Raw genomic sequence first — 19,032 nt, 5'->3', positions numbered from 1 at the left:
TATTATTATTATTATTATTATTATTATTATTATTATTATTTATTTATTTATTTATTTTTTTTTTTCTGGAGATGATTTGTTTATCCATAATTCATCTCTCTTAAATAATACTCTCTATCCCAAAACTCCATAATCCGGAGTTTCCATTATCCGGACAGGTTGCCCAGGGATTGTTTTTCTTTTTTCCTCATTTGTAAATGTTGCTGCTCAAAGCTCAAAAAATAAATAACAATATGAATTGCATGTAAGATTCAATTTAATAAACGAAAATAGATAATGCAAATGTTTCAGGTTTCCCCTTTTATAAATTTCTATTGTTCTGTTTTATTTCTTGCTTCCTTACAAAGGAGCAGACTATTTCCTGCCCAATCAATGTTTTTATTTATTCAGCTTAACAATGTCATTATCACATATTATCTCGTGTGTCTGTAGTGTTTCATTCATCCTGTTTTGTTGATAAAGGGGAAACCTGAAACATCCAGATCTAGATTTATTATATCATCCTAATTAATATATTCTGTAAATGCTTTTTACATGAATTATAACACGGGAGACATTAACATGACACACGATTTATTTATTATTATATTATTTGCATTGTAGATATCTATGCAGTCTATAATTATTCATGGCATTACATAATTTGGCTTTTGTTTTTTTTTTTATACAAATACTTTTGTGTTTTACAAGGAGAAAGTTTTTCATTTTGATAAACTTATGATGATATGAGGATAAGAAGAAGAAAAAATATATAATTTTAAATTGTTATATTGGTATTTACCAATTCAATTATTTTTATTCACATATCTGTTTTAGCGTTTTATTCACTATGGTAAATGTTGCTATTGTCTTATTATTTTGTTAACATTTTTACTTAGAATTTTACAGCGAAAAAATGTCAATATTTGCCATAGAGTGCAAGTTGGTTTTAGAATCCCAATCTCCACAAGACCCATTTCCCTTATTTTATCTAAATTGGACTATTGTAACTCCCTTTGGGCGAATTTAGCTAAAGACCAAATGAGTAAACTTCAGGTTACTCTAAATAACTCAGCCAGACTCATTGTACGCAATAACCAAAAATATCTGTCAGCAACTCTCCTTCTCCGAAAGTTACATTAGCTTCCTGTGGAAAAAAGAGTTGCCTATAAGATTTCTACTGTTGTCTACAAATCCTCGAGCACCAACAGTCCCTCCTATATTAAAGACCTTCTGAACATATATGTTCCCAATAGAAACTTGAGGTCAAGCAATGACCAATCAATCCTTGTCAAACCTGAGCCATTGTGTAAAATAGGTGAACAATCTTTTCAATTTTCGGCCTCCCATTTTTGAGTTGCTCAGATTCGTTGACAACTTTCAAATCTCGCTTAAAGCTTTATCTTTTTACGTCACAATGTTGCAATACTATTATCATATTTTGTTGTTGTTAAATTGAATTCTTATCACTTTTCCATCAAACTTGTCTTCCTGTAATATCTTTTGTTTTATATCACTGTAAAGCGCTTGGAGCCTGTGACAACGGGGTAAAGCGCTATATAAATGCCATTTATTACTGTGGATGGGTCAACAGTGCATGTGAATATAATATCTGTAATTATAGAGAATAAAAGGGTTTGAAAGAAAGGTAGTGAGAGAGAAGAAAATAAATTTATGTTTGTGTGTGTAAGAGAGTGTCTGAGAGAAACAGAGAGAGAGAATGAGAGAACGGCGGAGGTCTAGTGAATTCGGGTGATATCAGAGATTCTTGTATGTGTTTAGTTTTTTAAAGTTTTTTGTTAGTTTATTTCTATGTCATTATATTTAACTTGTTTTTCAAATTGTTATTTACTTAACTTATTTTTTTAAAGATTTATTAGTCAATAGCAATGCACACTTTAACTTGACTTGGTAAAAAGCTAAATAACAGCTCTGGCAAAGAATATGATTTGATTATATAATCATGATTTTTGTCATGTGTCCTTTGAAAGGATCACTTTTATTTCACTCTTATAGATTCTATTTAGAAATGAACTGACTCATCATCACATGAAAGGAAATTTATTCAGCTATGGAAGGGTTTATTGTATTTATGGATATTTATCTAAATAGTATGCAATATAAGGCACCTTTTGACTTTTTATGTTCCTATAATATATAACTCTCTCTTTTCTTATTCGAATTCAATATATGGTATAGGCCAGAAGAGTGAGTGGAGCAGGCACTTATGTTGATAATAACAAAAAATGAAGTGAGTAGAAAAGTGCCAGAAGACAATAGAGAATAAAAACTTTGCAGTGATGAGGATTTGAACCCATGACCAGACTCTTACGTCAAACTCTGGATGGCCATGAGAGGGACACTGTACAATTGATGTCATCCACCAGTGGATGGCGTAGAATGTAGAGCATCCCTTTCGTGGCCAGGCGGAGTTGGCATAACAGATGGCGTCGATTGTAGAGCCTCCCTCTCATTGCCAGGTGGAGTTGATTTATCAGTTGAGTCATGGGTTTGAATCCTCATCACTGCAAAGTTTATATTTTCAATTGCCTTCTGGATTATTCCTACTCAATTTATTTATTATTATAGTAAAGGCCCTTTGTCTTCCTTTTTCATACGCATTTGTTAGCGCTGCAAAACTCCAGACATTATATACTTTGTCTATGCTTTTTATTTGCACTGATGTGACCAAAGCCAAAGGTATCAAAAGCACCATAAAACTTCCACAAACAAAAAACTTCTTGCTTCGCTAGTATTTTCCCTTAGGTAGACTTGTATCAGTCCCATCCTTAACTTTTTTTCTAGAACAGCTGTGGGTAAGGAAAGAACACAACTTTAACTCCTCTCACGATGTTGATTTAAGGTGAAATTTCTCCCTGTGCTTGATGACTAATTCTAAATGCTTTGACTTTTGTATCATATTACATATCACTGGTATTAAAATGACAAGTTGTGAGCTCTTTAAATTCCTAAAAGAAACTAAAGCAAACGGAGGAATGATGACTGGCTATTTTGTTTTTTGAATCATTTTGGCCTATTGCAAATATTTAAAGATTGTTGCCATATTTAAATTTTACAGTTGTTGTTGTTGTTTTGATTGATATTATGTATGATATTGAGATGATTTTGTCCGTTTATCATCATTGTTGTTGTCATCATCATCATCATCATCATCATCATCATCATCATCATCATCATCATCATCATCATCATCATCATCATCATCATCATCACCATCATCATCATCATCATCATTATCATCTTCAGCTCCTGCATTAATAGCAGCAGCAGCAGCAGAAGCTGCAATAACATCTGCAGCATTAATATTACTAGTTGTAGTAGTAGTAGTAGTAGTAGTAGTAGTAATAGTAGTAGTAGTATTAGTAGTAGTAGTAGTAGTAGTAATAGTAGTAGTAGTAGTAGTAGTAATAGTAGTAGTAGTAGTAGTAGTAGTAGTAGTATTAGTAGTAGTATTAGTAGTAGTAGTAGTCATTGCTTCATTGATTATTTTTCTTTATAAAGGCTCAACAAATTTTATAAAAAAGTAAATATTAAGTTTTCACTGCAAGTGAATTCAATCACATATTTTAGAGTACTTAATCACTTAGATAATGTACTTAATCACTTTTACCCACATGAACTACCTCCTGTGTTTTTGCACAGGTTGTACATAAATTTGTTTATATGAATATATTGTCACCTCCAATTTATTTTTTTCGAATTTGTTTTTATCACTATGGCTGTTATCAATGTTTTTTCATTGTTCTTTAACGTAATTGATTTTCTCAACTTACGTTTACTTTTTATCAGATTTTTAGTGGTGTAAACATTACCAATGTAAACATTGTAACATTGAGTGATGATGCGGTGACCACAAAGTCTGGGTACATGTAATACTTTTTAACTATCTATTTTTATTTATTCATTTACGATACATTATGGAGATTTGGCTGAAAGATACTTTTCTTCACTGATGAAGAGGTCACATGTTGTTAAAATACTATTAATTTACATCCCAATTGAATAAGATTGGGTTTTCAAAGAGGAATTTGTACTATTACCAGGGTTTTTAAAGAGGAATGTGTACTATTACCATGTACCCAGACTGTATTGTATCATGATTCACGAATTGATTGGGCATTTTCTGTTTTACTTTCTAGCAATAAAGTTTGAAGTTGTGGGCTCTCATATCAATTATTTGATCACATTGAAGATTATTGTGGGCTTGTTTTGTTTTAAAATTGTGCTTGCTGTTAAAGTTATTTTTTTACTTGTTTGTCTGTGTGCTTGTGTTTCTTATGCGTGTTTTTGTGCGAATACCGGGCGGTTATGTGGGCTTCTTGTAGGGTTTTCTTTCCCGCTTTGTCCATTGTCCCTTTCCTGGAGGCCTTTGAGAGGAATAGCTTGATACGATTCAATCTGTCTCTATGCTGAGCAGGATATATACCCTTATATCTGTTTTCTGAGTTGCTCTCAGTCTTTCATCTTTTTTTTTTTAATGGGTTCACTTGGTTTTGTCCTGACCCTTGCCGGAGTCCTTAGCTGAGAGGGAAACAGTCAAATGTGCAGTATTAGTTTTGGGAGATAGAATTTTTTTCCCTTGTAAATCATATCGGTTATGTATTGTTATGTTTGTTTTTAATATAATGATTACTATACATTGGAGTGTATTCCTCTCAGTGGGATCCTGTGCGTGTGTTTGGATGAGACTTTTATGTAGTCTCAAACTAAGAATCTGGGTAGGGATCCTGACCTCCCATAGTGGGCAGGGAGGTGCTTGCGGTGTCTTCTATACCCCTATACCTGTTTTCCAGTTGCTTTCTGTCTTTGTCTTGGAATGAGATTACTTCGTTTTGTCCTGAACCTGGCCGGAGTCCTTGGCTGGGGGGAAAACAGTCAAATGTATAGTTATTGTTTTGGGAGATGATATTTTTAAAATTGTAAATCATCTCTTTGTTATGTACTGTTGTTTTTATTTTTAACATTTGATTTGTAAACATTTGAGTGTATTCTTCTTAGTGGAATCTTGCGCTGGTGCCTGGATGAGACTTTTAGGTGATCTCAAACTGAGTACACTAATAGTGAGCTCTTGGAGTCTACATCTGTTCCCTAGTTGAACCATGCCCCATTGTCTTACTTTTTCCTCAAGTCCTTTTAATTATACAGCTAGAATGTTTTTACTTTCCAATATTCTTCCTTTTTACTGGCGCTGATATGACCTACATGACCTGCAAGTGCTGTAAACCCTTAAAAACAAACAAACAAATCAATTTCTTGGGATCTATATCGGTTTCCTATTTGAACCGCTCCCCGTTATATTACTATTACTCATGTGCTTTCAATTGTAAATCTAGACTGTCACATGTTCTTCCTTTTTTCTTGCGCTAATATGACCTAAATGTGTCGCAAGCTCTGTAAAACCCTTAAAAACAAAACAATAACTAATTAATGTGCTTGTATATGGATGGAAGACTGGCACAGTAGTCTGGTCTTTGAAAGTATCGAGTTGGACTCTCTGTGTGGAATTGGGCTAGATCCCTCGCTCGAGCTCGTCTTGTCTCGCTCCATTGCGGCTGACGCAAGGGCTATTAAGTTTCCCCTTGGGGAGTTATACAGGAAATTTTATTTATTTATTTAATCCCTTTGTGCTCTTTTTCCCCCAAGGCACACGACTTAAGTGCGTTGTAAGCACTGAACTCTAAATTTTTGTTTTTTATTTGGGAGTTGGGGGTGGGGGGGGGGTTGTTTTAAAACTTAATTATTTATTTTTTGTTTGTTTTTATTTTGTTTTGATTGATGGCCCATCACCCCAGGTTTCAGAGTGTTGGGTGGTGTGTTTTGACCTCCTATAATAAGCAGGGAGACAGATCACGGTTGCAGTGTCTTCCACCCACCTTCATTTCCTTTTCTATGTTGCTTTCTGTTGTTGTCGTGGCATGAGATTACTTGGTTTTGTCCTGGCCCCAGCTGGAGTCCATGACTGAGGGGAAACAATCAATTGTATGGTAAATGGAAATACATTCTTTTCCCATTGCAGATAATTTTTCTGTTCTGTGGGGTTCCCGACCTCCCATAGTGGGCAGGTAGGTACTTGCTGTGTCTTCTATTCCCACTGTATCTTTTTCAATGGCTTTCTTTCCTTGACTTGGAATGCTATTACTTAGTTTTGTCCTGACCCTGGCAAGAGTCTTTGGCTTGAAGGGGAACATTCGAATGTATAGTTATAGTTTTAGGAGATTATATTTTTTCCTTGTAAATCATCTCTCTGTTATGTACTGTTCTTTTTTTTTAATTTTTAACATATGAATTGCAATCATTTGAGTATTCCTCTTTGTGGGGATCTTGTGTTGGTGTATGAGTGAGACTTAGGTTATCTCAAGCTATGTACTCTGATAGTGTGCTCTTGGACTCTACATCTTTACCTAATTGAACCTTTCCCCTTAGTCTTACTTTTTTCCTCAAGTACTTTTAATTGGGCATCTGAATGTTTTTACTATCCAATTTTCTTCCTTTTTACTGGCGCTGATATAACCTGAATGTGTTGCAAGCGCCGTAAAACAATCCAACCTTTTTCTTTTACTTTTATTCACTATCATAGTTTTATTTTTGATACATTTTGTAAACATCTGACTGTATTCCTCGTTGTGGGATCCTGTACTTGTGTCTGGATGAGACTTTTAGGTGATCTCAAACTAAGTACTAAGCCAGTCCCCGTTTGTCGTACTGTTTCTTGGGTGCTTTTACTTGTAAATATAGAATTTTCTGACTATCCCATTTTCTTCATTTTTACTGGCGCTGATTTGACCTAAGTGCGTCAAAAGAGTTATAGAACCCTTTAAAATAAATAAACCACATGTCTGTGTGGACAGGATATGAGACTTGGTTACATTTTTATGAGAACCAATATTAATTTCTTAAACTGACAAAAACCAACAGTTCACATAATTTTTTGGGATCGTTTTAATTTTAAAATCACCAGAAAGGCGTCGGTTGGAACTCTCCTTAGGCAGGCCTGGGCCAGTGTTTCTGCATTGCTTCATTCCTTTGGTTTTTTTTGTTGTTTTTTTTTTTTCTTCTTTCTTTTCCATCTTGTTAATTCAGTGGGATGCCTTACCACGACATTGGTACATATATGCAGTCTTTCGCGTAAGGATGGTTCTTAATTTTTGTTGAAAAATTAACTTTCTGGTGAGTGATAGTGGCGATGACAATAACAAATAACGTCCAATAATAAGATATATTTGAAAAATAAAATTGAAAAGAAAACTGCTGTTGAATGAAAGGCGGCCTTTATTTGTTTTGTTTGTTTTGTTTTTTTTTTCAATTTCTTTTTATTATATTCACAAGGATCTTGGGTGGAAAATGAAATCATAACATCAATGACTGAAAGCAAACGATTGCAAATACCTTGCGAGGTCCAAAGTTTAAGAGTTTTTGCTTAGAATGAGCTTTTATATAGAGCAATATCCACTAAATGTGCTCAAATAAAGCGCTTTAAAAGGGGTCCCTGGTCAACAGCAACATTTAACATGTAGGACGGGACATGACACCTGTTAGGCGATATTACAATTTTTCAAAGACAAAGACAGCGCTGTTAACGGTCATGTACTCATTTTACACCTGAGTACGATTAGAGAATGTGAGTAAAGAGCCTTTTCCAAGGACTCAACTATGCACCGAGTGAGGCTCGACCCCAGGACCCTCCGATCCGAAAGCGAGTGTCATACCACAAGACCACACGGCCGCATAGACGAAGGCCATTTAAATCTATCGATATTTGAAGGTTGAGTTTTCTGGACAAATTTTTGAATACGGGTCTTTCCAGAGTACAACAGTTAACTGGTTAAATAAATACTCTTTTATTTGTTCAAACTCCACAAACTATAACATGGTCTGCAAAAATCTGTTTATGTGGATTCGTGGTCTTGTATGATACTCGGCTTGTGACCTCAGGCCTAAGGTTCAAGCCCAGCCACAGACGACGCAAAGTTGAGTCCTTGGATTTGTCGCTTCCTCCACATTTAAATTGCTACCTGTCGCCTCAAAACGGTATTATGTCGGGGGTGATGTTTCCATGTTAAAAATTAAATTCGAAGTTTTAAAACATACAGTGGATAGCAAAAATATTGGGCACTTTGTTGGTTTTTCTCGAGTTTCTATTAAGATATGAAGTCGAGTGTTTTGTTAACGAAATGTTTCTTAATAGGGAACATCAATGTGGTACTGATTCCAATATCAGTGGAGATGTGAAACCCTTGAAAAAAAGCAAACTTATTGATAGGATATCTTGTCATGCTAGAATGTGTCCCTCTTAGCAAGCATTCAGTGACTGCATTTAGTTGAATACTAAGCTTTGGGTAAGAAGGTGTGGACTGTAAAAAGTAATAGTAATATATACAAAAATAAATACAAAGGCTTTAAAAAAAGAATAAAATACCAAACTTAAAACGTTGTGCTCAAAACCATTCTTCAGCGTATAACAAAAAAAAAAACAACAACAAAAAAAAACAAAAAAAAAAACAAAAAAACAAGGAGGACTGGACAATATCTTGTGCTACTTATTTGCTGATTTCAGAGTGATGGCATCTTATTTTCTGGCCTGAATAATACTTCTCTTTAATAAAGATCATCATCCTCGCTCTTTTAAACCCCGTAATCATAAGAATTTGGCTTTACGCCATGTTACTAAAATAGTTATGCCACTTTATGATTCAATTTATTATATTATATTCATTTTTACGTCCTCCCGAGGACTGATTACACAGTTCAAATGAGTTTTGAACCGGAACAGAGGAGTATGTGTCGTCACAACTTCTGCTTCCTATTCCCTTTTTGTAATTGGATAGACACGTTTATTAGCATATGGTGCGTACATTTAGATACATTTGACTTAACGCTTTTTGAGAAAAATTCGCGAAAAACCAAAGTGTCAAATACTTTTGCTACCCTCCGCATATATAAGACTGAAAGTCTTTATCTTTTATTGAAAAAAATGCATAGACTTTCTTATTTGAGATTTATTTTGGGTCATATTTACTTGAAATCCATTTTTGTATGTATTGGTGTAACCACGACAAAATACCCTTTTGAGGAGACGGGTCATATTTTCTCACCATACTTAGGTGTAAAATGAATACATGACCAACGATGTCTCCCAAGTAAAATATTATAATAAAAGCACCTTAAAGGAGTTATGTCTCTTTCATGTTGTAGATTTGTCTCAAGATACTTTTCACGCGTTTTGAGCACAGTTCTGTAAAATAAAATTTTTAAAATCTAATCTTTCAGAGACATTAGACCCATGGGGCCGGAGTATATCCCGGTTTCTATAACGTGAAACGGACAATACCAATTGCTTGCTAGCCTTTTAATAGGACGGGCCAGTCTGTCGCAAAGTACTTTCCGCCAGATCTAACAGACATAGCTACCCAATCACTTCTCGGTCGACAGAAGAGTCAGATAAAAACAATCTCGACTTCATCCGGGATCGATCTCGGGCCCTTTGCATGTGAACTGAGTACTCTACCAACTGAGCTATTGGGGTCCTCAGCGCGCTATGCAAGGCTCATCTTTTAATATTGTTACTATACTGGTTCAACCTTTATGCTTTACAAAACTAATTTTTGATCCGCTGCTGCTGTCAGTTAGACCAAGTTTAGGAGTAGACACACAATGAAGGTTAAGTTTAGCTCCAAAATGATTATTTCAACAACAACAACAAACTTATCTGTGGAATGATTCTTATAAAAATTTGCAATTACAAAGCATTTGGGCAAAGTCATGATGTTGGCAAACAATTTTGAAACTGTTTTGACATATAAATATTAATGAATAATATAATAATAATAATAATAATAATAATAATAATAATAATAATAAATAATAATAATAATAATAATAATAAATAAAATAATAATAAAAAATAATGATAGTATATATGATGATGATGATGATGATATATAATAAATAATAATAATAATAATAATATAATAATAATAATAATAATAATAAATAATAATAATAATAATAATAATAATAATATAATAATAATAATAAATAATAATAATAATAATAATAATAATATAATAATAATAATAATAATAATAATAATAATTAATAATATAATAATATAATATAATAATAATAATAATAATAATATATAATATTAATATAATAATAATAATAATAATAATAATGGGGGGAAACATCCGATACAAGAACATTTAATCATCCTCCTCGACTTCCACATTGTGTTTCTTCTTCTCTTTACTAGCCTATCCTGCTTCTTTGGTTTGTGATTGTATTTTTGACAGGGGATATATTTTTTTTTCTGTAAATCTTCTGCCTGTTTGTTCTTGGTTATTTATAATTTAGCTTATGATATCTTTAGGTTATGATTTTGATTTACATTTGTACTATTTTTGTTAGATTGCTCGTTTTTTTTTGTTTCAGCGGTCTCTCATATAACCTCAATTGTGTTGGAAGAGACCTAAAGCAACAAACAAACAAACAAAGACTTCCACATTGATATTGTTATGAAATGAATCAAAATAATGAATGGTTAGTCCACCATTCACCTTACGTCCAAGGTTCACTTCCGAATGGAATGATTTCTTGGCATTTTTTATATAATATTAATAGTATTAGATTCTCTTCCCCCCCCCCCCCCCCCCCCCCCCCCCCCCCCCTTTTTTTTTTTCGCGATAAGGGTCTAATTGAGATCCCCGTAAATGTTTAGAACAAATTACAGCAAAGGTCAATACAAGTACAAGCTCTTAGCGAGTAATGTGCAAAATAAAATGAATATAACAGCTTAAAAAAAAGACCAAAATTCTAAACGCGAACGTCTCGGGCTCAAAACCCCTTCCAAGTCTGGTATTTTGGATTAAAAAAAAAAAAAAAAAAAAGCTATTATATTAATATTTGTACATTGCTTTTAACAGTCCGCAACTTCTAGCAGCTTCGTGTGTTTGCTTTGAAATGGTCTTGAGATCATTAATTTGTCTTGGAGTGTATCAGATCCAACACAGGATATGACCTGCCATAATGTGAAACTTATTAATTATGTTGAAAAGAAATACGTTCTACAGTACTCGCTGGATCTGGCACGCTCTCGGGAGAAGCCTAAATACAATTTTAAAAATTAAAAAGTACTAGCATCCGACCTTGCCGAAATCCGATGCTCGGGGGGGGGGGGGGGGGGGGGGGGTTTGTAACCAATATATGTGACCCTTCGCCTCAAAACGGTTTTAAGTCGGGATGGTTAAGATTATGTTGAAAATTGAATTTATTGCCAGAAATATCAGACTTGTGTTGAGTTTGTATGATTTACTGAGGAGAATGGATACCATATTTTAAGGTGCCAATGCCAACAATTTATATTTTTGACCAGTTTAACATTAAATTCGGCCTTTAAGCATATGGTTCGTTCCGACATAATACCGTTTTGAGACGATGGGTCACATATTCGGTCACCAGTTCCAGCGTGCTGGAATCCAGTGAGTACTGAATGTTAATGTTAAAATGATTAGGAATTCGAAATGTAGTGACTGTTCTCACTTTAAAATCACTTTTCGGCAGCTGGTTCACCCAAGCTAATCGGCCTACTCGGTTGAAGCTGCAATTGTTATTATCAGTCATGTAAAGCAGGGAGGGCACTGTGTCTGCACAGCTGAGTTGCAAAAGGCTCATGTGTGTCCGTCACTACAACTTTACAATGAAGCCTTGAGAGAAATATCACAATCAGTGATGCTTTGAAAGATTATTTTTACATGGTGTTAATCGTATTTGTTTTTGTTTTTTTCAGAAATGAGATGCACTTGCAATCCTTCATTACACATTAGATATACATTGTATATTATTATGTTAAATTGCGATAAATCTGAAAAAGTAGGTAAGTAAGTATCATAGCCTCGCTTCAGCCGCGCTGGATGCATCCACGCTTTCCGTCGCTCTTCCATCTCCATGATGATCTTCAACAGCCTCGATTTCGTCATGAGCGGAAGCTATCGTCATTCCTCGGGTCAAGGTCGTTCGAGGTGATTCAGAAGCCAAAGCTTCCGCCTTTGAAGGGAGTCCACCAGACATTCTTTCTTCATCTCTGTTTCTTCCTCCGTGTACCACAGAGTAAAGATCACCGTTGACTGAATCGTGTTTTCCATTGCTGTGTTTTACATATTTCCTTTTGTTGTTCATTACGCTTGCCGGATTGAAATTGACTGGGTAGTTGTAGAAACTGCTAGCACTGCTTCTGTTGCTGTTGATGCCGTAACCTCTGGCAAATGCTGGAGCATAATTTCCATTAGCTCCCATGCCGTACTGTGAGTGGCCATAACCCGTGGGATCGTAATTAAAATCTGGTCTATCGTAGATATCCTAGAGTTTTTGAAAGAAAGTGAGAAAAAAATACAACACATTTACAACATAATTATTTGTGGACATAGCTTGAAAGACCATTCTTTATTTGGAATGATTACTTAGAAAATATTGTCCGAATACATGCGGTATTATTTGGGCAATGTGGCCCAAATAGCCCGATAATTATTTGGGTGATAAGCTTACTTACTTACTCTGTTCTTGGCTGCTTTTGTTGGCGTATGGTGCTGGTTTCTGGCTTCCTAAGTGTGTGTTTTATCCAGATTCCCTTCCTCCAAATAATCTGCACCGTCACTGGTTCTTGCCCAGCTCGCTCCCATAGGTCTTCATTTCTGATCTTGTCCGATGTTGTAGTTGCGTCTAAGACAGGTGTTGAGGAACGTCTTTATCTTCTGTAGCATTGTCTTTGTTGTCCGCCGTGTGTCGCAGCCATAAAGAAGAACAGACTTGACGTTTAAGTAGAAGGTGCGATCGTCATGCTAATCTTGGATGCCCAATATTTGGACAATTTTATATTAGTGACTAAAACAAAAATAACATATTCATCCAAATGATGATGAGAATGAAAATATCGATAGGCACTATTAAAATCAAAAGAAAATACTCCTCATTAAAATTTAAGGTTACACATCGTTTTGTGTGTTGGTACATTAGATACGACTGGCGGATGTTGTAAGTATTTTACCTAAACGCATGGCATCAATGGTAGCAGTTTGGCATCCTTACCTGATAGTGAGGATCTAGATAATGTGGCTGGAATTTGATGTTGGATGTCGATCGTAGCATATGGTTCTGGATGGTGGTGTGCTGATCTACACTTGGCCTGGAATCACATATTGATATTATTTACTTTAGTTGGTGGGATGGAATATTATGTTGATATTTAATGGGGTTGATCTCTCTATATTACCTTTCCACGTGCTCGAGGTCATTGTTTACATTGCATAATGTGCTCAAAGTGACCCACGTGGGGAAAAGTGTTCATTTTTCGAAATACACCCAATATCAAAATTGGTCAGCTTGACTCATGGATTTGCTTGCAACGTTCAAAAACAAACAGCAGTTTATATTTATTGAGAAATATCCAATCGTTGGACAGCAACAATTCATGGGATCGATGACTCGATTGGACGAAAGCCTGCATATAGATCGCTTTCATTCTTTTACATTGCATTATTGATATTCTATTTGATTCTCTTTGTCTTGCGTTAGGAAGTCAGAACTTTTTTTAGTTTCGGGCTACCCATTTTCACTGGAGTCGATTCATTCCGGGTCAAACAATTAATGTTGACTCTTTGCGCCAATTTGGTATAATGTTCGAAGGAACTATATGAGAAAATTCGATTTTTTTAAGTGAAAGTGATAAGATTGAGGAAAATCAAGTTTTTATTTTGTTTCAGAAATAAACCCATTCTTACAAACGGAAGCATTTACTGACATTTTAAAAGTTAAGTATAAATAATTTTTTTAGGTCCATACCGACCTTATACCGTTTTGGGACGACTGGCCACAATTTATCGATTAATCACCGAATCAACAAAACAAAATAATAGTTTGCGGAGACTGCACGCTCACTTCATCAGTGGGTACTTGCCACCTGTCCAACATTTGCCCGTTGTGGTCAAGAGCCCGAAACCGCAGAACAACTAGTTGAACAGTACGTTGTGACGAAACTTCCGGGCGAGTTCGCCACCATGCACGATTGCGATGATGAGTGCGTCTGGACAGATCGTCATACCATAGAAGTGTGAGAACCATTAGAAGTTGCTGCCCTACTGCAGTAAATATGAGGAACGCCGTTGGCAGATTAAAATAGTTCTTTAAATTACGAGTAGTTCTTTTTTTTTATAATAATATATAATACACATTTATATAGCGCTCATTCTCGTGTAAAACACAAGCTCTGGGCACTTTACAATATAAATATCAATTTTAAGTGAAAAAATAAAAAAATAAAATAATAACAACAATAACAATTCATAGCCAAATCAAGGATTCATATAGAGTCAAGAAAAACAAATACAGTAAAAATGTGTCTTGAGATTCTTTTTAAAAGTAGGTAAAGACTTGCACTCCCTCAGACCACGTGGTAGTTCATTCCAAATCTTGGGGCCGAAACAAGCAAACGATCTATCACCAAATTTTGTTCTTGATCTTTTTTCCGAAATTTTCGTTTGGTCATTACATGATCTTAAAGTGTAATTTTCAAATTTACACATGACCACGTGATCTGTGAGATATGCCGGTGCTATACCAGCCAAACACTTATAAACAAGACACGCTGCTTTGTAATATGTGCGCTTTTCAATGGGCAACCAGTGGAGAGAGGCCAACAAAGGGGTTGCATGATCAAATTTTTTTTTGCCAAAAACTAATCTTGCTGCACTGTTTTGCAGTAGTTGCAATTGTTTAATAGAAGCCTGAGGCAAGTTGACAAGCAGCGAGTTACAATAGTCTAGTTTCGAAAAAATGAGGGAAACAACCAATGTTTTACATGTTCCAATTGCAATATACTGACGGATCGAACTGATTTTCTTCAATTGAAAGTATAAAGATTTACAGAGAGCAGAAATGTGAGCTGACATTTTCATTTCTGAATCAAAATAGACACCCAAATTTTTCACAGTCTTTGAAACTTTGATCTTTTCACCCCCAATCAACACCTCAAGACCATCATTCACCTTAAACTGCCCTCTATTTCCCACAATCATCACTTCTGTTTTTGACTCATTCATTTTCAACTTGTTTGCATCCATCCACTCTTTCACATCCGTCACACATTCTTCCACACGTTTCACAATATTTTCGAGATTTTTAGTTTTATCAGTAGCATAAAGTTGCGTATCATCTGCATAGAGATGATAGCGCAGCCCATGACCAGTGATGACATTAGATAATGGAGAAGTATACAAAACAAAAAGAATTGGACCCAAAACAGAGCCTTGAGGAACACCAAAAGACAATGTATGTTGACGAGAAAGTTTATCTAAAATCATAACCTGTTGCTTTCTGCCATCTAAATAAGATTCAAACCACTGCAAGACAGTCCCAGACAAGCCAAAGGTTATATTAAGTCGTTTAATGAGAATACCGTGATCAATAGTATCAAACGCCGCCGAAAGGTCTAACAATGTCAGAAGAGAAACAGAACCTTTATCTAAAACATCAAGCAAATCACTCGCAACACAGCACAGAGCAGTTTCTGTGCTGTGGTAAGAACGATAAGCTGACTGAAATTTTTCCCATAGATTGTTTTCATGGAGATGTTGTGAAAGACGTCTGAGTACAACTTTTTCAAGGATTTTAGAAAGAAATGGCAGATTTGAGACGGGACGGTAGTTACTAAGGTCATTTACATTGAGATTTTGATTTTTTATGAGAGGCTTTACAATTGCATGTTTATAGATATCTGGGACTTGTCCTGAGATAAGTGACTGATTTATAATATAAGTTATGCAAGGTAACAATTCAGGAAGACATAATTTCAAAATATTAGTTGGTAAAGGATCTAAATCACATGACTTCGAGGAAGATGAAAAAATTATTTTAGAAATTTCTTCTTCAGTTGTTTCTTTAAAACAAGAGAATCCCTGTGAACCCGAAAAAGGGTGGAAATTTATATCTTCATTTTGCACGAGGTCCAAATTGTTCCGAATTTTCGATATTTTTCCCGAAAAGAAATCTGAAAATGCATCCGGCTGCTTTTCTACCGGGATATTAGTGGGTAGACACATGCCCTTTTCTTCCCCTAAAAGTTCCTTTGAAACAGAGAAAACTTCCTTAGTGTCCCTCACTGATGACAGTTTTGTGTTATAATAGTTTCTTTTTGCTCTTTTGCAGGTGGTTTTATACTTATGCTTTTTTGCTATATATATCAGCCGGTCAATCTCAAGGCCCGATTTTCTCCACGATGCCTCTGCATTCCTTTTTTCCCTTTTGGCAGTTTTTTCACTCTGGTTAAACCACGGAGACGGTTTCCTGGAATTTATTATTCTAGTTGTCTTTGGCGCATGCCTGTCGATGACGTTGCGCAGTACCTCTTCTGTTTTCTGTGCTGATGGTATATCCATTCTTCCAAGTTCCTCTGACAGATTGTTTTTGAAGGAACTAATGTCTATTTTTTTGGTATCCCTAGACACTATCTTGACTTTCTTTGCTTTCTCTTTGATGCATTTGAGAGTTGCCAGAATCAGATTGTGGTCTGAAATTTCTTTTTTGATATTTTTAATTGATTCAACAAGCGAGGGTGTGTCAATGATGAACCAGTCCAAGATGTGCCCCAATCTTTGAGTTGGAGAGGTCACTAACTGAGTGAGGCCATGTTCATTCAGCATATTTTTTATAATTTTAACGAGACTATTCTGATCAACATCAAACTGAATATTAAAATCGCCGATATAAATTTTTCGCTTATTTGATGTGTCTTTTGATACAAAATCTGAAAAAAACAAAAAAAAAAAAAAAAAAAACACATGAATTTTTTATAGCGGAAATAGTAAGGGATACACGGTATTCGATAATCCACCAATTCTTTTCAAGCATTTTCACCATAAATGTACTTTACCGCAGTACCCAAGCACAGCAAAACACTGGGAATGTTTATATAACTAGACTTCTGATATAGTAGACAATCTACGACAATCAATGCTTCGCTATTTCTACTTGGGAAAAAAAATTCAACTTTTTCCTCTCTCTTGCCGACCTTATAAACATTTTCTGTGAATCAAATATTACTCTTCAACATTTATTACATACTAAGTCTCGAAATGCTATGAACTTTCAAAACAAAGATGCCTAGTTATTTTTAAATCTTTGTAACTAAATCACTTCTTATCCCATACACCGAAAACCGTAAGAACCGGCCATCTATCTCATTGCCTAAAGACGACGGTAATTTTTTTTTAAATAAAGAAAAAGTGGACTAATAAAATAAACATTGATTTTTTTCTGTCTTGGTTGGGCGAGGGGGTGGGGTAAAAAGTGCTGAAGTCATTAACGGTTTCCTTACTGTCACATTTGTTACGATACAATGATCTTTTTACTTATTCAGATTTGTTTTGTAAAAGAAAAATCTTTGTTATACCTAGCTATATAACTTAAAGCTGTTTTGTAAATCTCGTTTTGCTGTACAGAATTATGTGTATCTAATGTATTTATTACTTTTGGGTGTAAAATTCATGTGTTTTTTTTTTTTTTTTTTGTTTTTTGTTTTTTTTGGTATGACATTTTGGGGAAATTCTGAAAATGGTCGATAAGGAAAGGGTTAACACTCAAATAATTCATATCTAATCAAAGTTTACCTGTGATGCATAAGGCGTCCATTGTCTAGTATCATAGCTAGGTTATCTTTGCCACCAATAGACATTGTCCGATGTTTGATGTAGTCAGGGGCTGAACCTAGAAGGAACAACACACAGTATTAGTTTTGGTGATAAGTGGTGGACAATGTGATGAAGCTGTTTGAACTCATTACGGCGGCAGCAGCAGAGGCAGAGTAGTAGTAGTAGTAGTCGTAGTAGTAGTAGTAGTAGTAGTAGTAGTAGTAGTAGTAGTAGTAGTAGTAGTAGTAGTAGTAGTAGTAGTATAATGCATTATTTCTCCCCGCATTTAACTTAAAACTAACAAGAATGGTAAGTTTCAAAGACCAGAGAAAATGTTAGAAAAATGTCTATCTAGATGTTACGCACCATCTAGCGCTGAGAAAAGAAACGTTAAGATAATTTACCCATTGGCTTAAAGGAACCATTTAATAATTCAAATTAAAATGGATCTTGTAAAGGTTAAATCGAATTTAAAACTTTTACTAAACTCTTTCCTATTATTAAAACATGCTTCACTTCTTCCCTTATTTATCCCTCTCTTTAACTATTGCGCCTAATCCACGCCTACCTCTTTTGCACTTGTATTTGAAGTACAAAAAGACGTCTTGTTTTGATTTGTACTTTAGTACAGATAGACACCCCGTTGTAAACTGAATGCCAATGGTCGTCACCAAAATTAAGATTCTGATAAGTATCATCGATAAAGTAAAGAAAGCCCTTTGATGTCGTAATTGACAATACCATATAATTTAGAGGTAAGACGACCATCCAGGAAAGAAGATACGGGCCAGTATTGCTTAAGGGAGCAGCTTTATGCATGCTTGTGACAGCCATGCCATAATATTCCACAAACGGAAAGAGTTGCCACACTTCTTTGATCTTAATCCGGTGTAAAATTTTGTGGATATAGCTTGAAAGACGATTATTTATTTGGAATTTAGAAAATATTGTCCAAATACACGCAATATTATTAGGGCAATGTGGCCCAAATAGCACGAGAATGTTTTGGGTGATAAGTTTACTTAATTAAGCCCCGCACTCTGTTCTGAGCTGCTTTTGTTGCTCCCTGCCAGTTTATCCCCATCTCATCTAGCTCAGGTCTCTGAGTTTCGCCTTTAAACATTTTTCGGATACGTTAATTTTTACTTTTTGTTACAACATGCGGCCACAATTTATCTACATCAATTTATGTAACAAGTAGCGATTGGCACCATGAAGATCTGAAAAAAGGGCGTATGAAATAGTGCCAGACAAAGGAGGGAGGAAAATACAAGAAAAAAAGCATCTCAAATATGAGATCATCCACTACCGAGGCAGGCTGGCCTATTTTGTTATAGGAAATGTTTTTCTTGTTTTG

The 19,032-nt window shown here is 35.1% G+C and overlaps 1 protein-coding gene across 1 annotated transcript in view; it reads right to left on the bottom strand.

The window, feature by feature from the left end:
- Positions 1-11,217: 11,217 nt before the first annotated feature.
- LOC144971937 (uncharacterized) overlaps positions 11,218-19,032 on the bottom strand; it is a 31,642-nt gene continuing 23,827 nt past the window's right edge. Inside the window, exons 6-8 of the mRNA XM_078913014.1 lie at positions 17,655-17,751; positions 13,081-13,177; positions 11,218-12,354 (exon numbers count right to left, since the gene is read on the bottom strand). Coding sequence (XP_078769140.1) covers positions 11,884-12,354; positions 13,081-13,177; positions 17,655-17,751 — 665 coding nt within the window. The 3' untranslated portion in view covers positions 11,218-11,883. The remainder of the gene's footprint in view (positions 12,355-13,080; positions 13,178-17,654; positions 17,752-19,032) is intronic.

Source organism: Berghia stephanieae, chromosome 4, assembly GCF_034508935.2.
Source record: "Berghia stephanieae isolate SIO BIC M18660-M18661 chromosome 4, UCSD_Bste_1.3, whole genome shotgun sequence".
Lineage (NCBI taxonomy): Eukaryota > Metazoa > Mollusca > Gastropoda > Nudibranchia > Aeolidiidae > Berghia > Berghia stephanieae.
Note: the sequence above shows the minus strand (reverse complement) of the source record. Positions and strands in the feature narration are given on the sequence as shown.